This window comes from Barbus barbus (genome assembly GCF_936440315.1).
Source record: "Barbus barbus genome assembly, chromosome: 41".
NCBI classification, from domain to species: domain Eukaryota; kingdom Metazoa; phylum Chordata; class Actinopteri; order Cypriniformes; family Cyprinidae; genus Barbus; species Barbus barbus.
Window position 1 is genome coordinate 10034867 of NC_136719.1, and position 25386 is coordinate 10060252.

Sequence of the window (25386 nt, forward strand, 5' to 3'; positions counted from 1 at the left end):
TGCCCGCTGCTCCAGGTGTACCTGGATGGGTTAAATGCAGAGAACGTCCCTTTCCCCCTTCCCCTAGGGGCAGTCGTGGCCTAATGGTTAGAGAGTCGGACTCGTAATCCAAAGGTTGCGGGTTCGAGTCTCGGGCCGGCAGGGATTGTAGGTGGGGGGAGTGAATGTCCAGCGCTCTCTCCACCCTCAATACCACGACTGAGGTGCCCTTGAGCAAGGCACCGAACCCCCAACTGCTCCCTGGGCGCCGCAGCATAAATGGCTGCCCACTGCTCCGGGTGTGTGTTCACGGTGTGTGTGTGTTCACTGCTGTGTGTGTGCACGATGGATGGGTTAAATGCAGAGCACGAATTCCGAGTATGGGTCACCATACTTGGCAGTATGTCACTTCACTTTAATTGGATACATTGCTCAACGCTGCAAAAACATGTTGGATAGTTTGCCAGATATTGTCATTGTGTTTGCTTTCGTTTGAGGGTATTTAGCGCCGTCTAGTACCCCGTACAACTGGGCTTACATCAGAGATTTCATGACTGACGATATCAGGGGGAGGCAAGTGCCCCCCCCCCCCCAGTGCCGCCCATGTAATCCTCTGTGTCTTCATCAGCTCAGATGTCGGGAGTAGATGACGACTGCTTTATTCATTATTACATACAACAACTAAACACTTCAATCGCTTAATCGGAGACATCTTGTCTTCCCCTGCATCGGAGGCGGACAGCTCTCAGCTCACTCAGGGCGGGTTTAAGGTAAGACGCTAGTGTCAATCAACTATCGAGGGAGCGGCCTGTACAGAACTACATCATTCTGACAGGAATCTCAGAACAGCCTGATTTGAGAAAGGATTTTAAAACAGGGATTTTAAAGAAAACACTGGGTGGATTTTTATCATTATAGGATGGATGTGTACACACTTCCAACACACATTTATGTTCAAACAACTTGAAAAGTGAATTTTGCACCTGATGATCCCTTTAATAATGATTATTATTATTAATATATTGTAGTATACATTTAATGCATGTACATATATTTTTATTTTTAATATTTCAGTAATGATGACAATAATAACAATAATTCATATTTGTTATTATTATCAATATCATCGTTATATAAATAAATATTTCACATTTTTTAAAATTATATTATGTAATTTATAATTTTATATTATTCTTAAGGGTTATTATTATTATTTATTATAACACATTTAATACATATACATATTTTTATGTATATTATATATATGTAAATTAGAAGTTCCTTCTTTTTAATGTCTTTGTGCATGAAAAGGAATTTATCTGCATGCGCACATACACGGTAGCTCAGCGTTTGTGGTGTTGATTGGTGGGTGTAGGTAGTGGGCTGGAAGACCACCCTGGGTTAGGCGGCCATTGAAGGGAGAACAAGTGTTTTTAGCTCCGGGGAAGGAGAGAATAGAGGAAGAGAGAGCAGCGTCTTAATGAATAACTGCTCTGCCTCGGTGTCTTTCACCTCACGGCCTACGGGGAGTCCTCCCCCCGATGCACACACATCGCTCTCTTTCTCTCCACGGCCCTTTCTTCTTTCTCTTTATCCTCGTGCGGTATTTTCATTGCACATCAGTACAGCGAACTCGTGCACTAGAGCTTTGTTGCCTACATCAATACACACGTCTTTATGTGTGTGAGAGCGAGGAGGGGAGCTGTAATGCATATCTGATCTCTATCTGTCATCAGAGAAGCTGCGAGGGATTGCTTATAGAAGGGCCCCACCTCACAATTCACATTTGTTCTTCTCTGATAAGTCATCAAATATCTACACTGATGCTTCTAGTGCAGACCCTGAAGCTCAGTTTTCATGCACAGAACAGGACATGTGTCTGCTGAGATCTCCCAAAACAATTTACTTGAGGCAGATTGATAAATGGCCATAGAAATCTGTTGACCTGTATTTATTTTTGAGTATGATTTATTTTGTGGTTTTGTTGTGAATGAGAGCTTGCAGTTTGAATTGAATGTGGTGAGACAACTAATATCTTGTTTCTACTTGGTTGTCCTTGTGAGCTCTATCCAATAACAAACATACAGCATGAGCAGTGTAGTCTGATTCCTGAACACGACTTCTTTGAGCCAGTTTTTTAGTCAGTCGTTCAGTACGATTCACTTATTCCAACTGGTAATCTGAATATATTCACTGAATCAATCAGAGCGATTGACTTATTTACTGAACTGCATTTCGAACAAAAGAACTTGGGAAAACTGTGGAGCAAAGTTATCATAGTTAACTGAAACTAAAACTATAAAAACCATAAACACATTTTAAACTAAACTAAATATATTATAAAATATTTTCAAAAAATAATAATTTCATTTATTTGCCAGGACAACATTTCTCATTCGTTCAGCTTATTGTACTAAAATAACTAAAACTGAAATAAAAATTTGTAAAACTATAGAACTATTTAAAAAAAAAAAAAAAAACGAATAAAGTTTAAAAAAAACAAACTAAAAACTATCTAGACATATTTAAAAACAAAAAAACAAACAAATAAAAAAACTACTGAAAACTGAATTAAACAAATGAAATAAAAGAATATTACCAAAAAAAAAACATTATTACAACTGAAAAAAATTGTAAACTAAACTGTTTAAAAAGTGAATAAAATGACAAAAACATGCTATAGAGACATACAGTGTACAGCGCTGTTCAAAAGTTTGGGATCAGTAAGATTTTTAATGTTTCTTATGCTTATCAAGGCTGCATTTATTTGATTGCAATAACATTTCACAAAATTGCATTTTGTTCAGTATTTTTTTTATTTAAAATAACGGTTTTCTATTTTAATATACTTTAAAATCAAATATATTCCTGTGAAGCAAAGCTGAATTTTCATCAGCCATTACTCCCAGTTTTCAGTGTCACATGATCTTTCAGAAATCATTCTAATATTCTGATTTATAATCAGTTTTGAAAACCATTGTGCTGCTTCATATTTTTTAAGACCTGTGATATTTTTTTCAGGATACTTTGATAAATAAAAAGTTAAAAAGAACAGTGTTTATTATAGATATTATAATATTACATTTGAATATATATTACACAGTATATATTCAAAATATACATTTGGTGTTATAATACACTATTCAAAAGTTTGAGGTCAGTTCATTCTTTCTTTTTTCTTAAATTAATACTTTTATTCAGCAAGGATGTGTTAAATGGATAAAAAGTAAAGACTTATATTGTTAGAAAAGATTTCTATTTTGAATAAATGCTGTTCTTTTAACCTTTTATTTATCGAAGAATCAAAAGAATCAAAGAAAAAAATATCACAGGTTCCAAAAAAATATTGAGCAGCACAGTTTCAACTGATAATAAATCATCATATTAGAATGATTTCTGAAAGATCATGTGACACTGAAGACTGGAGTAATGGCTGATGAAAATTCAGCACTGCGCCACAGAAATAAATTATATTTTAAAGTATATTAAAATAGGAAACAATATTAGAAATCGCAATAATATTTTTACAATATTAAATTTTTTTTCAGTATTTTTGATCAAATAAATGCAGCCTTGATTAGGGTTGGGAATTGAAAATCGATTCCGATTCCAGAATCGGATATTTAAGGTCAGGAATCGGATACTTGTTGTCAAATTAAAATTTTGATTCCGCCTATCGATTCCTATGCACTTTTTTAATATTTAATATTTTTTTCTGCAGAATCACGAGAGAACCACAACTTCCATTGGGAATCCCCCCCCCCCCCCCCCCCCCCCCCCCAAATATGTATTTTGCACACAAACAGCTCTTAAAGAGTCCAGTTTTTATGAAGCCTGTTGATTTTTGTCCATGGTATTCAGCTCCAGTAATATGGTTGCAAAAAAGAGACACAGGATAAATGTTTGATATCATTATTTAATCACATTGGAATCGAAACTGGGAATCGAAAAGAATCGGAATCGATAAAATTCTAAACGATACCCAACCCTAGCCTTGGTGAACATAAGAGACTCCATTAAAAACATAAAAAATCTTATTGATCCCAAACTTTTGAACTGGAGTGTATATATAAACTTTTTTTAAAAATGACAAAAACACACCATATCTTTACTAAAACTTTAAAAGTGAAAATAAAATGAGAAAATATAAATGTAAAAAATTCTAAATATTAATAAAAATTGTAATAGTATCTCAGTGAGATTAAAATAACACTGCTGTGAAAATGCTCACAAGCTGTTTAAAAATTGTAATTGCTTGCAGTTAAAAAATATAATACAGTTTATCATTTTATCTATTGCGATGTTCAGGATTAAAATGTGTTCTGATATGCAGTTATTGACTGAAGTAATAAAATGATAAAACAAAATATTAAAATTGCATTAAAATATTGCTTACATGTAAAAATATGAATTCATCTGATTTCGGGAGTGCTGAAACTGGGAGTTTATTCTTTGTTTCACTCGGCTTGTCTGTATTTTCAGAGTTTGTGACTGACATTCAGACGGACTCCAATCCGAACCTAGTACTCCAGGGTGAAGCAGCCTCTCAAAAGAGATGTTGTTTGGGTTATGAATGAGCAGATATCTGTGTCTATGTCACTGTCCCACAAACACACGGCTGTCATTTCTTTGACGGCGCGTCCGGCGGTGAGATGCAGAAACTGATCACGTTTCGAAAGAAATGTGAGGAATGCGTTCTGCTCCGTGACCGTTTTCACTGCCTGTTTATGCAGGAATGTTATTTTACAACTTTTGCTCTCCTCTCCTCCTCGTCTCTCCTTTACTGCACATCCCTCTAAATCCAGACGGGAAAGAAGGAAGAGGTGGGCTCTCCTGCAGTAAACAAAAAACGAGCTAACTTTGGAGTTGATTGACGGAAAGGCTGAAAGAGAGAGAGGTCTATTGTAAAGTGTTGCTGATATCTGTAAACAAAAGGGTTGTGGAAACAATGCCTGTTGTTTTAAGCGGCGCTGATGAAGCTTAACTTAGAGATTGTTTGTTGCTGACTACGTCTGAAAGAGAACGGAGGGAGAGAAGAAATAGAGCAGATTTTAGTGTGCATATTTTCCTGTCATTAAAATAAAATCTACACTTGTTTGAAACACCGTTTGATTTGAGACGTCTAAATAGAAGTTCAGATGTTTCTGTGAGTGAGTAATTAAATTTGATTGTCAGGGTTAACTCATAAAAGTAAAATGTACATTTTAGAGGTGATTAAAGTTCGCACAAGTTTATGATTAAAGGTTTAAGTAACGCAACAGTTTCAACATCAGGGTATTTCAATTACTTGTGATGGCATGGTTCTCATTGGTTTTTTTTAGACTTAATCTACTTTAAAGTATAGCTAGCATCTTGCAATATACATATAATGTTTAAGGAGTGTGAATATGGGTGTGTATATATACAGTGAGGCAAATAAGTATTTGATACACTGCCCATTTTTCAAGTTTTCCCACTTACAAAGAATGGAGACATCTGTTATTTTCATTTTCAATACTTGTTTCGTGCAATAAAATGGAAGTTAATTATTGACAAATCATACAATGTGATTTTCTGGGTCTTTTTTATATTCTGTCTCTCACAGTTGAGGTGTACCTACGATGAAAATTACAGATCTCTCTCCATATTTGTCACAAATATGCAATGTAAAAAGTAGTTTAAACAAAAATGTAGTTTTAATAAAAATAAATACGAATTCTGTTCACACTTCACACACCCAAGTTCATTTTGGATTGCGTCTGTAACAGTCAATTTAAGAAGCGCATGTGTAAGAATGCTGAATAAAAGCGTAATTGAGATATAAAGCAGAGACATTAAAACGCTCTAATAAAGAGAAATGTTTGAGGGATGCAGCAGGGAGTGGGGAGAGTGCGGGAGAGCGAGGAAGAGAGTTGGCACGTTGCCGTCTGGCAGGATGCCTGCTGTTCTGGAGCTCTGTGTCACCACCAGGACTCCCTGCCAGAAGGGGTTTCCCCTGACTCACCTCAACTCTCTCACACACCCCATTCACAGTCACATCAAAATCAACCCACATGGTGAACCCCACGTACACTAGAGCTACATATAAAACCCGAAATATCTTTAACCTCTTATCTATCTCCACCATACTCTGTCTCTCTGTCCCCAGATCACCTGCTTATTTACATTTATGTGGAAACCAAAAAGCCTCAGTATCTCGTCCCTTCTTAAAGTAGTTTTTTCAGCATTCAAGAGGGGAATCCCTGAGGAAATCAGAAAGGCATCTGGCAGTGATGTCTTTTAACTCCACACATGCCTTTTCCTGTTATCCAGCGCTAGCTTCTGATAGCTAAAATCAGACTTAAAGCAAAACACCCCTTGAACAAAACATCGACTTGTTTGCTCTGTCATTGTTCGGCCGCAAATTAGATCAGGGAGGGAACTCGCTTTAATTGGGCTTTGTTTGTGAAGCCAGTTAATTTTCTTTTCCCTCCTTTTTTCTCAGGCGTCGTTAAGTGGGGTCCGTGTGTTGGCCAGATGTCTTCACGCTACAAGTATATTGAGAGCTTTTTTTCAGCATGAAGAAAGGATGAATGAAAGGGGATGCAGATAGTGCCGTTTACTCTGTGGCGTTTGGGCACCGAGGGGTCAATGGTTATAAAATCAATGGAGCGGAAAAGTTTCTTGCTGACTTTTTAGATTTATGTGGAGATTTTTGAACGTGTTGTTTGTTCTGAATTACCAAAACGGATAGTTGATGCTAAACACTTCTTACCTACCTACTGTGTATATCACTGTTCGGCAGCCATGATGCCAATTATTAACCTTGTTAAACCCATTTTTGGGTCATGGCCCACTAGTGTAGGAACAATTTTCTAGCAGAAGAATGGCCGTTTAATAACTTTTCCCTCATAAAATAACATTTTGATTAATTCTTTCAAATTTAAATTGAAATATGCATCAACTATTTTAGAAAAACAATAAAGCACTCAAGGCTGTGATGTAGTGGCATAGTGTCTAACAAAGCCATTTAACCATGGCTGTTTTTACAGTAGAAAACAACCTTGAATGCAGTATTGCTTTAAAGATTCAGTTTACTCAATGAAAATGAATAATTAAATGAAAATTGTCATTTACACAACCTCATGTCATTCCAAATCTGTATGACCAACTAAACCTTGGGGGAAACTGAGCCTGGTTTCTCCCAAGTTTTTCTTCTCCATTCTGTCACCGATTAAGTTTTTGTTCCTTGCTGCTGTCGCCTCTGGCTTGCTTAGTTGGGGACGCTTAATTTCCAGCAATACCGTCGACTTGATTGCAAAGATACTATTTTAGCTGAACTGGGCTGGAGTATGACATCACTGAATTCAATGATGTCATACTCTGAATGCCTTTAACTGAAAATGGAGTGTTTACTATTGTCCTTTTGCATTACTGACACACTATTTTCCTATTTAATACTGTAAAGCAGCTTTGACACAATCTGTATTGGGGTCATTGATGTATAAGTATTTTCGACAGGCCAATTTTAAAATACAAAAAATAATAATATCTGCTGTAATTGTTCAAACATTAAGAATATTGGGTAAACATAAATTCATATTAAAATTTTAAATTAATTGATTTTAGTGTTTTTTTCATATAGATGAATTTGCCATAGCCTTAAAAAAATGTCATGTGGTGCGACCATGATTTATATTAAAATGAAATAATTTCCTAAACATGCTTAATATTTTTTCAAAATGTTCTCAGTAATGAAAGTGTTTAGAAACAAAGTTTCTGTAAATAATGATCTCTTATTTTTGTTCTATAATTTCAGAGTTGCCTTCTTAAATGTCGTTAAACAGACTTATTTTTCCTGTAAATTCCTGTAAACTGATAACAAAAATATTTAAAAAATGCTATTCACTTAAGCATACTGTAGCAGTGATTCATATTTCAACCACAGAAATAATATATTTTATTTTTATTTTAATACAGTAATTTTTATTTTGGGTGAACTATCCCTTTAAATGTTGCAGTTGTGCCAGTATTTATACAGTGTAATGTCTACTGTAGAAAAGGTGTTATGCTGTAGCTTTATGTATCTGTTCTGTCATGTTGCTGGGAGAGACTTTGAGTGGAGTGTTTGTGGATGGCGTGATGAATTGTTTTTTGGCAATCCCACCTCATTATTTTAATCTGTTTATTTTTCTTTAAACCCACATATATGCCCACTTTAACCACAGGAATGGCAAACGAAGAGGGAGGGAGTGAGAGAAAGCATGATAGCTGTGCCTTTTTGTTGTGTTTTTGTTGGCATCATAGATGGAGTAGCTGTTGTGGCACCTTTTGTGTGTGTTAGCTAGTCATAGGCAAATAAACTATTGTTATATTTGAACTGTAGGCTTCTATAAGCAGGCTGCTCTTCTCAGTCACTCACTTTCATTATTGCATGCACTTTCTTTCTCAGGTTTACGTAATTTGTTAGTAAAATATGGTCTGATTCTTGGTTTAATTTTTTATAGTTGTAAATCATCACCTAAAATAACCACATTCCATTGTATTACTTAAAGGGTCAAGGTGTATCTGGAAAACATGACCCTATTAGCTGGTAGATGCTGCAACTGCATAATTATATAGGGAAAAAATCACTTTTTTTTTCTATTGATAGCATTCCAAGGTTGCTGATTTTATTTTTATTTTTAAATTAGACAGAAGTTTTATTTATTTATTTTTTAGCAAGGATGCATACAATTTATCAAAAGTGACATATTTTAAAAAATATTAAACAAAAATATTAGACAGCTCAAGTGTTTTTAACATTGATAGTAAGAAATGTGTCTTGAGCAGTGAATCAGCACCTTAGAATGATTTCTGAAGGATCATGTAACACTGAAAACTGGAGTGATGATGCTGACAATTCAGCTTTGCGTCACAGAAATAAATTGCTTTTTGAAATATGTTAAATAGAAAACATTTAAAATTTTAATTAATAATATTTCACAGTATAACTGTCTTTACTGTATTTTCGATCAAATAGGCTAAATGCTGCCTTGGTGAGCATAAGAGACTAGAGCCCTGCATTTCAGCCCGGGCCCGATGGGCCCCGACTTTTTTATGCCCCTAGGGCCGGGCTTCGGGACAATTCAGACGTGGGCCGGGCATCAGGCCTGTTTTAGGCTTCTTCTCATTTTAATATTTTAAACATCCATCAATTATGGTAATTAAAAAAACTGCCAACAACATGAGACCGTGCTAAGTAAAAAATAATTACCATGAAATATGTATAGAAATAGTAAGATATTTGAATTATTTATTAACAAACAAGTGTTTTCTGAGTCAGTGTTGCAAGGATGAAGTTGCCGATCCTGACTCACCATCTTCTCACTGGACGTGCCTTTAGAGAAAAATGCATCTTTACGGATTACATAATTACAGAAAGAGGTTTTGTTTTTGATTTGTTTTATTTCGTTAAGCAGTAATTTAAAGCTTTCTTTACATATATGTATCATGTCTGTGAGGCATGTATTTGCTGAGTTTTGTTTCATTTTTGTGAAGCGCTCCTGTTCAAGACAGAGACGTTTGTTTTCTTTATTTTATATAAGCACAACGTTTTGTTGATATTGTGAGTGGACACAAATAAAAGTAGACCCTTTACAGTTCCGAATGATGCATTACTCTTACCTTTATGAGCAAAAATGATGACATATTTTAAATTGTTTCCACTGAAAAAATGCAAGTGATTTAGCTTCCAACGCTTGGATATCCACCTAATAGTGCACAATTATCTAGGTTTAACATTTAAACTATTGTAATATACTTGAACGGTTTTATATCTATAGATTTTATTTTAGGAAAGTTGTGATGATTTGAGAAGGCATAATTGATCAAACAGACTGTGATCCACCCATTGTCTGTCGCTGGCCGCTTGGTTGTTACTTTAAAAAACAAAAACTTTGAAAACAAAAAAATATTTAACAAACAAATAATAGTCCAAACGTTTTTTCTAAATTAACTTAATTAAAAAACGAAACAAAATATTATCACTTTGCCATTACATACAAAACTGAACTTTTTTAATAGCTGAAGCTGTTTTGGGAGAAGGGCCGGGCTAGGGCTTGAGCGTCTCGGGCCAGGGCCGGAATAGGACCTATATTTGAGGCCCGTGCAGGGCTCTATAAGAGACTTCTGTCAAAAAACTTGAGAAGATTTTACACATGGCAGACTTTTGAGTGGTAGTTTTATACATCACTTTATATTATATTATAGTAGTAATTAAAAACTGCGTCTGGAAGTTCCATGTCCATGAGCAAAGATTGTGTCAGCCAAGCAACTGCCATTGAAATGAAAGGAAATGCTAATGGATAGCTTTCTCCATGCATTAAAGACAAATTTAAAGGGACAGTTAACTCAGAAATGAATATGCATATGAAAAATACATATCAAGATTTGAGAGCTGTGATTTCACAGACTTTCATGAATTTCCACACTTAAATCTATTGTACAACTGCAAAGGATGGACCGCTTTTATCAAGCCTTATTGTATTTTATGTCCTTTTTGTTGCTAGTCATCCACTTGTCACTGTGAGATTCTTTTGAAGAATCACACAATGCACTTTACCACTTCCCTTAGCAAGTGTGAAGAATGAAATGCACCAATCAAATCTGTTCTAATGAGACAAACACAAGGCAGATGAGGTGAGCTGCCCTGCTGTAACGGTCAACCACAGCGGGGCTATGTATAGCTGCGTTTCCCTGTGTTTGTGCCCAGGCTGGTGGATGTGTTTAATGTGAAGGGGGGCGGAGACAGTGCAGATTGTGGCCACATCCCGTGGTAGCCAGGGCCAGTGCAGTGTAACTGTTGAGGGTTTGGCAGGGCTTTACCTCTGTGTCAGTAGGGTAGGAAGGGAGGGCAGCTTTCCGCTCTTCATGACCCCGCTAAGATCTCTGTACAGTCCAAACGGACACTGTTAGAGGAAGTGAAACCTGTCCATCACAGCTAGCGCCACAGAGAGTGTCGTGCGGGTGGGGTAAAAGGAGTGTGACCAGAATGTGGTGTGTTTAAAAAAAGTGCACTTGAATATAAGCAAGTGTTGATTTGTAACTACAGGTCCGAAATGACTTGGACAAAGTGCAGATTGTGGTTGCTCACCGGCCCACAGGTAAAAAGTTGTCTTTGTTTGTGTTTAAGCCCCTGAACGTCAAGATAACACGCACACACACACATACTCTCTGTCCCCCACAGGTCTCATATCTGGCATCTCCTGTTGCAGTTGCTCCCCCTTCCTCTGCCTGTCATCCCTTGTCAATGTGGTCAGTAAAGCATGACTAGCCATCCTCCCCTCTGGAGTCTGTGTGACTATCACTGACCGAGAGCTCCTCCCTCCGTCCCTCTCTTTCTTTCTTTTTTCGCTCTCTCTCTCCTTCCTCTTTCCTTCCTCTCTGAAATTCTTTTCTCTCACTCGCTCTCTGTGCCATCTGTTGCTTTGCTTAACTACCACACTCTCATAATCTCACTCGTCTCCCTCTCTCGAGCGCGGCTGTTGTCACTTTAGCTCAGTATGGTGAACTCACAGGCTATTTTTGGTAACTGAACTTCTTTTTTTCCGGAACACGTTGAGAGTCGTGTGCCTCTGTGTTAATAAAACCCTCACTGACGTGAGACTTGTGAAGACAGAGGCTTGGGTTCACATAGCCCTGTCTGTTTATTGAATAAATGTCTCAGTTTTGGTGTTTTATTGGTTTCTTGTGACTTATTTATCTATTACTTTCTAATTCGCCTAAGGACTGAGTATATTTGATCTCACTCATAAGTGAAATGGATGTGGTTTGCATGTCAAATGAAATATTATGACTTTTGGTTTGCGATTTGAGTGAATAGATTGTGTTTATTTGAGTTCAGGCAGGTAAAGTTTGTTCTTGTGTGCAGATCAAATTAAATCTTTCTTAAATCTTTCTTGTTTGTAAGTCCCTCCCACCTGGTGGAAGTTCACCAGAAGTGTACTCACTGACCTTTTGATGGGCTCTCTGATTGGGTAGATGTTTTGCAATCATTTGCATTTTTAAAAGTCACTCCATGGCAGGAGTAGGCTGTCCTAATTTCAGCTGAAGTCATCTTTGTGTATCTTCATAAACATTCAAGAAAAGGCTCTTTTTAAGGTTTTAGGTACTCTTCTCTCTATTTCTTAGAAAGTATTTTGCTGGAGACCACCTTATATCTTTTATGTCTGCTTACATAAAATATTTGTAATACTGCAACAATTGTCATACAGTAGGCTTAATAGCTCTAAGTTAAACAAAATAGAAAATGATTTTGCCAACTTGTGAACATCTTGTAAGCGTTACTCTGATTGCTTGCATGAATAGATTCTGGCCTAATTCAATGCAATGATACTTATTATGGAACAAGTATTGATATTTTACATTTAAAGTTTAGGTTTTCAAATGACCACAGTACTGTGTTTAGTGTTTTGAATGTCTAAATGTGCCACATAAGTGGTTAGAATACAAAAAAGGGCCAGAAATTAAATTAAATTCAAATTTGAGAATTCATTTTTTCCCCTCACTGTACCATTTTAAACGTCCTCTTAAGATTTTTAGTCATACTCCTTAACTGTATATACTAACATTGAAAAAAATCTTCAAATCAGTGTACTTGTGTAAATGCATGTTTTGCATTGTATTTAAATGTAATCTTTAATACATTTCTGTATTAACTTCTACCACTTAATCCAACCTTAAACCTAACCATCCCACTAAACTTGTCCCTAATTTAACGCATATCCCTCCTCAATAGCAGCAGAAGTGTTTTGTAATACAACATGAACATAAGTACATTGTGCATAAAACTGTTCATAAATGCATAGTAGTTAAAGACACCTGATATAAAGTTTTTGATTGATTGAAAAAGCAACACTCAACTTAGTTGAGCGAAGTCAAAATTCAGCCAAATATTTTAATAGATAATCATAAAGGGCTGATGAATGTGCCCTTGACTTTGCAAAATTAAATTTCTGAGGAAATGTGCAGATTTCTCATGTCTTTGAGCACTGTAACAGTGTAATTGATCAGAATCTGGCACACTGCCTGTATTTGACTGTGTCTGTGACCTTGAATTAGCTGTTCTCTCCCTCTCTGCCTTTGGACTGAAGGGGTTAAACCTGCACACAGGAGGCAGCATGGTGTACACGGTGACCTCTGACCCCTGGGCCAGAGGAATGTGAAAACCCTTTAATCTCAAAACAAAACCCCAGACACACTCACGCAGCCAATATGGATGGCCAGTTCCCCCTCTGTGGCAGCATTCAGTGAGTGTGAGTTTGTGTGGCCTACAGAGAGGATGGTCATATATAAAGCGCCCACCCCCACTAACTGATGTGTCAAACTCTAATGAAAGCTCAGAGACTGTTCAAATTACCTGGATACACTTGTACGCAAAATTGTTGGTCACTTCCTAATGGGTTGCTTTTGGATAGTATTGTTGGGAATGAAAAGAGTGTAGTGTCAGAATTGTTTGTTTGTGTGTGCATACAGCGTGTTAGATGTGCTGTGTGACGGATGGGATGTATGCATGTGGAATGTTTGCGGTGGAGAAGCATGACAATGGCGCAGGGCTCCCTGAAGCAACTGAATGGGGAAGTGTCACCCCCTGCACCCTCCCCGCTGGGTGACGACTGCAGCAGCGCCACACAGCTGTCAGTTCCTCTTATTCACATACATATGGATAAACATAATCCTTTAAAGTCAACGTGAATTGTCATGTGGACTTGTTTACTTCTGTAATTTGACATATTTTTGAATGAAACGAGGTAATCAAAATAGTTTATCATTGGTGATTTGATTGGATGAAGAGGGGGTCACATGATTCTTCAGAAATTATTCTAATATGCTGATTGGCTGCTAAGGAAACTTTTTTTATTATTAACATTGTTTAAATAATTGTGGTGCTTTATATTTTTGTGAAAACCGTGCTGCGTTTTCTTTCAGGATTCGTTGATGGATAGAAAGTTCTATCCATCATTTATTTTAAATAAATCTTTTGTGACAAAAACAATTACTGTCACTTTTGTGCATCCTTGTTATATAAAAGTATTGATCGTAGACCTCAACAAATTAATTAACAAATAAATACTCTGTAGTTTATTGTTTGGTTATGAAGTCCATTGTATAACAGGAGTAACCTGTGTTGTAAATGATTAAATTTTAGGCTCATGTGACGGTGTTGTTTTTGCCACATTAGCAACAGTGTGGTTAGCAGGGAACAGGTGGATTTTGAACTTTATCTGAAATGGTCATTGACTAGAAGTTGACACTCATGAGAGATCAAGAAAGAAACAATGCTCTGTATCATACCACATGCTGATAATTAATAGAGTCATGCATTCAGTACAGGGATGGTAATGCATAATACTCCATACTGATGTTAAATGCTCAGCACTTAATACTAAAGCAAAGTAATATGTATCACTCACTAGTAAAGCAAAGGAAGTATGAATGAATGCCCCTAGAGGTACTGATATGCCAGTAGCTTGAGAAGGCTGGTATGTGGACCCTGTGTACAAAACATCATCTCAGATGTGCCTGCATTGATCATGTGATCATAATTCATTGATTATTGCCTAATTTTGTCCCTAAACATTACAGTAAACTGCATGTTGACTTCACATATAAATCATACAGAAAAATGTTAATACTATGTGTAAAAGAAGCCTTGATTTTTAGTTCAGTTTTTTTATTGAGCTTTGGGGATTTCTCATATGTAAGAGAGTCTTTGCAGTTAGCTACAATAATTCATTTTTAATGAATTTATTCTAAGTGTCTGCCTAAAAGTGCATAACTATCAAAAGTTCATACTGATGTTTTTAAAATGCTCCAATATATGTGACCCTGGACCACAAAACCAGTCTTAAGTCGCTGGGGTATATTTGTAGCAATAGCCAAAAATACACTGTATGGGTCAAAATTATTGATTTTATCATAACAATCCATACATCAATGGAACTCTTATTTATTCAGCTTTCAGATAATGTATAAATCTCAATTTAGAAAAATTTACCCTTATGACTGGTTTTGTGGTCCAGGGTCACACATCTGTCTGTAATTTGTACCTGGATTTTTTTTTTTTTTTTTTGATTAACAAATTAAAACAACAATTTATTACAGGTTATTTATAAAAAATAATATCTATCTAAGCTTTGAACTGTTTTATCACCTTGTGCCATGGTGTGATATTTATTTTTAAGAGTACAAATAGTTTTCAATTATTATGGTCATAAAATTATTACGCTTAATAATTCTAAATGAATTATGTACTTTTTTGAGCACCAGTAGACATGTTATTTTGCGTAAGTACACCAATGCATAATAAAATCAAGGTTTTAAACAGTAAACTATGATAAAATTACCAAGGGGTAATATCATGTGATACTTGTGCCATGGGGTTTTACTGAAGTGTACTTTTTTCTGTGTAACGGGTAGTGCTATTTAAGTCTAATTTATTTGCCATCCCTAGAGGTAGCTTTGTGTCTGTGTTTGCTTTAGGATTACAGGAGCCTTACACTGTTTCATAACGCTGGAGTACATGTACACACATGCATGACAGAACATGCATGGACACACAAAGCTTACTTTGTGCACCTCAATTGTTAATGCAGTATAGCAAGAGAAGAATTACTGATACTGTCCAGTTTATTAACAGTTTTGAACATTACTGCCCTCTAGCTAGCGTAGTGACACAGTAAACGTGTTTTAGAATGGCTACAGTATGTGTACAGGGAGTTGCACATTTTTCCCTCATATTGATGTAAGGAGCCCATAATGTCAGCTAAATAATTATTGTTGGAAAAGTCTGTTGATCAACCATTAACATGGAGTATTTATTAATATTTATGCATGTATATATTTATAAATTGTAGATTGATTTATTAATATATTTATAATATACAAATCTTGTTTACTGTTAATTCTTAATGCAAATAATGGTAAAATGTACACCTTGTGATTAAATGTTTAATCAATGCTGTTAAAGTATTGCTTATAGTTAGATCCTGTTAACTAATGTTAACAAGCCTAAAGTGTTACTTTTAAATATTTAAAAAAAAAAATGAAAAGAAACACTAATCAATGATGTGTCTGTTTTATTCTGTTTTTTATGAAAGGGTGAAGATAATGATGAGCAGTATTGTCACCCACTCGGCCCCAGTCATGGCAGGTGGGACTGGATGAGAGCGTGAAGGTAAACGAAAAAGCACTTAACTTAAGTTTGCAGCACATACAATAAGGGTAAGCGCTGTTTAGCTGTCTCCCTACATGTAAGAAAAAACATTGACATGCTTAAAAAAAAAAAAAAAAAAAAAAAAGTCTGCTTTGTCTTGCTTATGTGTATTTATTTATTTATGTTTTTGTTGGTCACATGTTGTACAGATAGCAGACAATTTTGGAGCCTGCATCCCTTAAACGTTGCCGCAATATCGAACCAGAGCCTGGAAGGCAAGGCAGCCACGGCCGAGTTTCAATGGCAACGGCACCCTAGGGCTGCCATGGCAGCAGCTGCCGCCGATGCCTCACACCATATTGCCACACTGACGCTGGAGGACGAGGAACGACGAGGCGCCACCAAAGTGTTTGGAGGTCCCGCTGCAGGGAGGACGGAAAGAGAGACAGAGAACGAGAAAGAGAGGGAGCGGGAAGGGAGAGGCAGTGGGAACGAGTGTTTGGTGTGCGGTGCCCTCTTCAGCTCACAGGACAAGCTCCGGCTCCACACGTTCTGTCACACAGGAGAGAAACCTTTCCACTGTTCCCAGCCCCATTGCCTTAAGGCTTTCACCTCCAAATATAAGCTCTTTAGGTAGGTGCTACTTGCATGTAAAGGCCACAGTATACTTCAAGTGTAATGGAAGAATTAATTGTGATGTCATTTTAAATTAAATTTGGCCAAAACAGCATTTGTCTCGGTGGTTCGAAACAGCTCACCAATGCAAATTTTATGGAAAACTTTCCACTGGCTGTTAAATGGCTTTGAACTGCAAGATGGGAGTGCTCTGGGGCTCTACCTTCTTTAACAGTGAAATCTTTTCAGGTGTATTTCTTCGCTCAGTTTGTCATGGTTAGGCATGAGTGAAAACATGAAGCTTATCCCTATAATCAGATTCTCTTATTGCTGTCATTTTTGTTGTATGTTTGTTGTGTTAAAAGGATTTGTGTCGATATAAAAAAGCAAAAAAGAACTTCACCATGAGTGTATTGTGACCTTAAAACCTGCTTCTGGAGCATCCAAATGCTCCTTATGTATTCACCGTAACCTTAATTAAGCACATTAGGAGCTGTGGTTTGGGGCTAAGTTAGTATAAAGCAGTGCTTCTCAATTCCAGTCCTTGTGTGCCAACGTTCTGCACATTTTGTATGTATCTATCTCTTATCACTTAAGATGTTTGTTCTGTTTGACCATAAGTGCTCTGCGAAGAGGGCATCACAGGATATTCCGCCATGATTCCAGTTCAAAGGAAGCATATATATGTTCCACTCAGAGGGCATTCAGATTGTGTGAGACATGAATTTGAATTGTATTTATTTACAGAGGTATATTATGCAACACTTCTCTAGTAAGTTTCGTCTGTGTGTGAAAACGCTGCAGGCCGTGGCCTAACGCAAATCCGTGAATAACTGTTCCGAAGTTAAGTAAACTTCAACAGATTTCCCCTGCTCAAGGAGTAGGAAGCAGTGAACACTGTGTAGGGACCCTGTCAATATGAACACAGTTCATGCATGGAGCTCTCTTCTAATGAGCTGGTTATCTGAATCGGGTGTGTTAAATAAGAGAGACATGCAAAATATGCAGAGCAGTGGTATGCGAGGACTGGAATTGAGAACCACTGGTATAAAGGGGTATAGTCCAATCCTGTTCCTGGAGGGCCACTGTCCTGCAAAGTTTAGCTCAAACCCTAATTAAACACATCTGAACAAGCTAATCAAAGTCTTGAGGACTAACAGACAAAGGCATATTGAAACTTCCAGGCAGATGTGTTGGTGGCATCTGTCCTCTAGGTGCAGGACTGGACACCACTGATAGTTTATACTTTAGAGCAGGGTTGTCCAACCCAGTGACTGAAAGGCCAGGTTCCTGCATAGTTTAGCTCCAACCTTAATTAAACACACTTGAACCAGGTAATAAAGGTCTTAAAAAATTCTGGAAACTTCCAGACAGGCGTTGTAGCAGGTTGGAGCTAAATTATGCCGGAAGGTGGTCATCCAGGGGCAAGATTAGACACTCCTGTTTAGAGCGTCCCTCTGCAGTCTGGCCTGGACTTGAACTCATTTAACAGAAATTTCCAATGTGCTGTTGTCTGTTAGTCTTTAGCTAAAAGCTGTCTTTGTCTCCTTTGTAGGCATATGGCCACACACTCCCCACAGAAAACTCATCAGTGCTCATTCTGTGAAAAGATGTTTCACCGCAAAGATCACCTGAAAAACCATCTGCAGACTCACGACCCCAACAAAGAGGCCTTTAAGTGCGAAGAGTGTGGCAAACACTATAACACAAAGCTGGGCTACAAGCGGCACATGGCCATGCACTCAGCCACCGCCGGTGATCTTACCTGTAAGGTGTGCTTGCAAAGCTACGAGACCACGCCTGCACTCTTGGAGCACCTCAAGAGCCACTCAGGCAAGTCTTCAGGTGGTGCCAAGGAGAAGAAACACCCCTGTGACCACTGCGATCGTCGCTTTTACACACGAAAGGATGTTCGCCGACACATGGTGGTTCACACGGGACGCAAAGACTTCCTGTGCCAGTACTGTGCCCAACGTTTCGGGCGGAAGGACCATCTGACGCGGCACGTCAAGAAGAGCCACTCGCAGGAGTTGCTGAAGATCAAGACAGAGTCTCCGGATATGTTGGGTTTACTTGGGTCTGGTTCTCCACCTTGTGCTGTGAAAGAAGAAATAAGTCCTATGATGTGTAGCATGGGACCTACCAAGGACTCGATGATGGCAAAGCCTTTCCATGGTGCCACCTCTTTTCCCATGGGCATGTACAACCCTCATCATCTCCAGGCCATGTCCAATGCTGGTGTGGGCCACCATCACTCACTGGTTCCAGGGTCTTTATCCACTGCCATGGGGATGGGTTGCCATATGGAGCCCCCATCATCACTGCACCACCATCTCCCACATCATCATCACCACCATCACCACCCTCACCATCATCACCACTCTCCACCTCCACACCAGCAGCAGCCTCCCCTGCAAAGCCAGCAACAGCAGCACTCTCAGCCACCGCCCAAGTACCAGCTCGGATCTACCTCATACCTGCTGGAGAAGCCCCTGAAGGTGGAGATGGAGAGTTTCTTGATGGATCTACAGAGTGGACTCCCAGTTCCTCCACCGCCCTCAGCTGACCCCCACTCAGCAGCTTCGCCCAATAAGGAGGGTATGGAACCTCCGGCGGGACTGTCGGATGACCTTTGCGGGGACCCCCTCATGTCCAAGAGCCCCACTGTCATTGCTGAGTCTTTGTGTGCTGCTAACATGGACTTTTCTCATCTGCTGGGCTTTGTTCCACTCAGTCTGCAACCATACGGTGCCCCCATGAGTTCAGGAGGATTGGTCATGGGTTACTCCACATCCTCCACCATTTCTTCCTCTTCTTCCTCATCGTCATCAGCATCTTCGCATGCTGCTGAACCACGTGCTGCCACAGCCACAGCACCTCTTACCTCTTTGCAACCTCAACCTCAGGAGCAACCAGGCTCCAGTGGGGGTCTTGGTCTTGGGTCTCTGCACTCACTCCCACCAGTGTTCAGCTCCAGCCTCAGTACGACCACTCTGCCTCGCTTTCACCAGGCCTTTCAATGAGGTCCCCACCCCAACCTGGCCTGCCACAGGGGCTCAGAGCAGAGGAGCATTAGTGCTCCCCCTAGGGGTGGGGAGGTAGAACACTTGAACACATAGAAGCCTTAAAAAAAGCGCACAACAGCTTTTTAATGATCCTGGAAGTAAACAAGCATATGAAATATTATGGAGCTTTTATTTAGGCAGATTTTTTAAATACCCTTTTGAACCTCTCCCACCAACCCCTCTCCTACAATTTTGTAGTTAGACAGCAGCATCAGTAGGCCGTAAGGCATGGTACTGCATACTTTATAAAGTAATAATATTAGTAGAAAAAGGAAAAGATTAATGTAGAAAAGATAATAAGAAAAGTCTTTGAGACTCTGAAAGACTAGTTTGAAGTGATATATGAATTTCGTTTTCTTTTCCAAATGTGAGGCCTGACTTTGCTATATTGTCTCTATTCTATTAAGCTTAAAAGTCAGGTAATAGTTGGCTGCCCTTAAACTAAAACCGTCTTCATGTCCAGGAGTGGAAGAATTAGTGAAGGAATGGAGTGAAATTGGTTATTCCAAATTTAGTTGTTTTTTAGTTTATATCTGACTCAATCAAGTCATTATTATTACAGATTCACATGTGAATTTCAAAAGCAGTTTAAAAACAAATACTGTGTTCTTAATTTGATGAAAATATAATCTAAAATGTGTCCTTCCAGCATTTTTGTGTATACAAATTTACACTTGTTGGAATGGTCAGTAACTAGTTTTTATGTGAGAGAAGCAGAGGGACTGAAAATAGAAAGGCAAAGAGGGTAAAAATAAAAGCTGCACAATTTGTTCATTTGGTACAATGTGATCACTGACAGAACTAAAGCAAAAGAAATTTTACGTTATCTTACAGGTTTAAAATTTTTCTCAAAAGAAGCACTTGACCTCTTTGGGTTGCCAAGGTGACCCACTGAAATCCCCTCCCTTTCCCCACCTACCTTCACGCTTCCTGAAAAGAGACTGCTATTAGGCGCGCGCACACACACACACACACACACACACACACACACACACACACACACACACACATTTCAAACAACCCAAATACCTTTGAATATTCCACAGCAATCTGAGTCTCAAAATTGGTTTTCCTCCTTCCAGCACTAATTTTAAGTTTCCGTGGCAACAATATCCCACCTGATCATGATATAAATGTATGTATTTTAAGAATAAAAAAAGTATTTTAGGCAGGTTTATGTTTTAGAGAAATACATTGTAATGATAACCCTGGTATATGTGAATGGAAAAAAAGACAAAACAAAAACAAGAATATTTTTTTTTGCAGTGTACGAAGTACCACATCAAAAATATATATTATAATTGCTTATTTTTTTTAGTACATTTTGTAATTTAGATAGTTGTATTAAAAATTGCTGATGGATTTAAAAAAAAATGTCTAGCAGGTTTACAGAATTATGTATCTTGCATCTTATTGAACAAAATGGATGAAGTATTAGCTTTTCCCTATAGCTTTTCCTGTTCCTTGTTTTTCCATGTGAGTCAAAGGAGATAAGATGGGATTTTACCTGCAGATACTAGACTAATAGTGGCATAATCCAGTAGAATGGACTAGTCTTTAATCTTTTAGAGCATGAACTAGATGCCCATAATGTGATCCAGGTTTCAGTTTGCGTTTTTATGTTCTCAGTATTCGATCAGACCTGACTCTTGCTGTCTATTAGTGTGTTTGGTTGTAGTTTTTAACCGCCACGATCATATACACCGTCGCACTGAAATGTCTGAAACCACAATTCCAGTTGCTGTAGGTTCAGTTTAATATTACGAAAACAGGAATTTTGAAGGGGTTTTGTCATACAAGCTCTTACAAGTTGCCATTTCCCAGCAAGTGGACTGCACAAGTTCTTACCAAATAATAATTCATTACCAATGGCCATGTGAGGAGGAGTTGTGTGCAAAGAAACAGATGATGATCAATGTACCAGCAGTGAAAGCAGTGCCTCATACAAACAGATGTATTTTTCTCTCTCTCTTCACCTCATCCCTTTGGCTAAATCTATTCTGTGTCCACATCTGTGTTTATAGTGAATGTGAATATCTCACAAGCAGGAAAGACCATAGAAAGGTAAAAGGCAACATCGCAAAACTAAGACAAAACAATATTATGCTGCTCTTATGCTGTGGTTGCCAGCAACCATAGACCACTCTGGAAACATTTTAAACTGCAAATGATCTTTTAGCAGAAAACATGCACAGTACACGGGAACTGTTTGTCCGTTTTCTCTGTTCTTCAGCTGCTTTGATTCGAATGAACATTTTATGAAAAGGGTCTGAAAAAAGACACAGAAGTCACCAGCCTGGTCTTTGACATTCAAAGCATGGGACATTTGATTGGGATATTGCCTAGTCGTTTTGTCATTATATTAATTTCTGTTTGTTGAAACAGGACCTCAAAACAACACAACGCATCACCTCATTTATTTTAATTTTTTTTTTCATACCAAAAACCTGGGGAGAAGAAACTTCTTTTTGCACAATTGCTAACTAAAGAATGATAGAGTTAGTGTTGCTTATACTGTAAGAGGGTTTTTGTTAGAAATAATTGTTTCATAAGAAAGCCAAAAACAGTGAGTTTACTCTACATCCTGCTCTGTTTGGGCATTTTCACAATATATAATAATACAAAATAATTAAAATTAATTTGACAATTTAAAAAAAATATATGGAATTGAACATATTGTCATAGTTTGGCTTAAAGCTATCAACATGTATAATTTATCATTTATTTCTAAGAAATGGGAAGATATGTTTAACAGAATAAAAGAAGGCTTTTGGCAATTTTTGAGTTTGTCCTCCCCGGGTTTTCTGAGCTGATCTGAATTCTAGCACTTTTAAACCTTTAAAAAGAGTATTTTTCAACCTTGTATGTTTGTAATTTTGTATTTGATCTTGTATGTGCCATTAGTCTGATGTGTAGAGTTTATTCATCTTTATGAAATTGTTTTTCTCCTTTCCCAAAAGAGTAACTGTATTTTAGAAAGATTTTCACTAATATTAACAGCATTGGCCCTTTTCCCACGCTGTCTTGTCATACATTGAGGAAGTCATTTAATCGTAAAATAGATGTTAGAGTAACATGCTCAGAATCATTCTCGGTGTCTGAATTCTGAAACTTGATAAAAGAAAAACCGTTTCCAGCTCATCTATAACTGAGGTGTTTTCAATCAGCATTTCTAATAGCAAGCTGGCAGGTTCAACTGGTGTGAAATTGTTCCCAGCTCTCTGCCCCCAGAAAAAGCACTTTTGGTTCAAATGAAGTTTTATATAATAACTGCCTGGATAGTTGGAGCTCAGCATCTGATATTAGTTTTAAAATGTTTTTTTTTTTTTAAACCAGCAATATTCTGCAACACAGACACAGATTAACCAAGTTAAATTGACCTTTTCCTCTCGTTCCAATGCACTTGTCCTTTGCTCCCCAAATACTAACAAAAAAAAATATTAAGGGAAATTATGAGGTAACCAAGCTAGGGTAAAACAAAACAATCGGACTTTTAGGAAAAGGAAAAATAATTCAATAAAATGCTCTTTCGGCTTATAGTGAGAAAATGGGTACGTCCGCAGAGGACAAAATCCACTTGTAGTTTGATATATTTTAGCTTAATGTAAGTCTTGCATTCCAAGCTTTTTATGTAACTTGTTTAGCAATATAGTCCTTCTATTTTTAGTACTTATTACCACGACTTCTGGAAAAAAGGTGAAAACAAAAAAATGGAATATTCATCCTTACACTATTTTATATAACATGGAGAAGATGATTGACAGGACGAATTGTACAAAAGAAATGCATAACGGAGACAAACCGTATGCTTTTTTTGTTACAGAGCTCACCTGCGGTCAGTTGCTGCATTGTAAAGTTGACAGATTTGTATATTGGTTGATCCAAAGAGATGACATTACAACAAACCTATTTACTTATTGTACAGTACATTGTACCATTTGACTTATGTGTTATGTTAAAATGATTAAAAGACGAACCCACGGTTTCATATTTCTGGTGTCCTTTTTTTAAGCGTCTGATTTCCTGTCTGCAGCGGTGGGAGAGGGTGCGAGAAGAAACGGGCTGGTTATTGCTGAAAACTGCCATTCATATGCCATCCAGCCAGAACAGGAAACCACACCACAGAGCACAAATGAAAAGACAAGAACGGCACAATTCCAAATAATAAAAAACTGAGCTATAGCCAGGCTTAATTATAAAGTGGACCTCAAACCTATACTTTCACATCTCAAAGAGTTGTTTTAGGCCCAAAATTTTTTGTCCACCAACAATACATAACACACCATTTCTCATGTGAAAATGACTTAAATCTGGAGGAATTTGAGGTTTTACAGTCTTGTATTCCAAGAACAGCCAAGGCTGTGACTTCTTACTCTTCTGAGAAAACGCTCCCAAAGCTGCCGAATTGAAAAAAAAAAAAACAATGCGTAACATGCCGAGCGAATGATGCTCTCAACAAAACCTGGACGGTGTTTTAAATATCAACATATTGGCTCCTTTATTATTTTATATATTAGAAATGGACATTCTCAAAAGAGGAAGGAAAAGAAAAATTCATAAAATAAAAAATGCTTTTGCCAAAAACAAAGACCTAATGGGACAAACAGCTCCACAAATAAAACCGTAAAATGCAACAATATAAAGTACTGTACACCATAAACAGACCCATCGACCCAACGCAACAGGCAGAATAAAATACATCTGTAGAAAATATATTCTGTAGATCTTGCATTTATTCATAAAATCACCTGTTAGGATGACAGGAAATACAGCAGACATAGATTTTGCTCTAGTGTTTTAAACTACTGAATCCTGCATCTGCTTCACTTTAGGGCACAAGAGTCAGAATTAGGATACAAATATTGTATATTGTGTTTTGAGAGAGCTAAAAATTATAACTATTTTAAGTTCAAATCTAAAAAGTACCATGGATGTAAGCAAATATACCGCTACCTGCTGGGCACTGCACAAGTTTGTGTTGATACCCTTCACTTTTGGGGTAAATCCACCAAGATGCATCTGATTTTGGCTACAGCAATAATCAATAGGTGAAGTCAATACATGGCAGAAAGATTTTTTTACAGAAAAATGGCTTCTCTAATGTGGAATATCAAATGTGTGACATTGAAAAACAGGCCTTTCTCTTAGTGGCAAAGAACAAACAAAGCAATACTGCATCATTATAAGAGCCTTTTAGGTCCATTGACCAGCAAGCACAAGGAAACAGAAGGAAATCTACTTTTTAATGTCCTTGCCTCATCATGTCATTTACATCCCATAATTTCAGACCATGCCAACATATAATGACCACAGAGTGACCACACATTCACACGCACATACATATACACACCCCTCAACAAGACAAGCACTCTAGAGCTCAGTTCTGAATCAAAGACATAGGAACAAGCTGAAATCAAATGTTATATTAAAAGGACACAAAGTTAATTTGTAAAATGATGTATGCAACTAACAATCAATGTCTTCAAAAGCATGAGACCCAGCCCAAAAATCCAACATCCCCACCCAAACATAAAGAAAGTCAAATCGACACACTTTGGCCCATGTTGTGTGTGC

The 25386-nt window shown here is 37.6% G+C and overlaps 1 protein-coding gene across 1 annotated transcript in view; it reads left to right on the forward strand.

The window, feature by feature from the left end:
- The window catches only part of LOC306860880 (zinc finger protein PLAGL2-like), a 41440-nt gene extending 20414 nt beyond the window's left edge, over positions 1-21026 (forward strand). Inside the window, exons 2-4 of the mRNA XM_079402873.1 lie at positions 16077-16153; positions 16342-16765; positions 18303-21026. Coding sequence (XP_079258999.1) covers positions 16458-16765; positions 18303-19770 — 1776 coding nt within the window. The 5' untranslated portion in view covers positions 16077-16153; positions 16342-16457 and the 3' untranslated portion in view covers positions 19771-21026. The remainder of the gene's footprint in view (positions 1-16076; positions 16154-16341; positions 16766-18302) is intronic.
- Positions 21027-25386: the final 4360 nt, after the last annotated feature.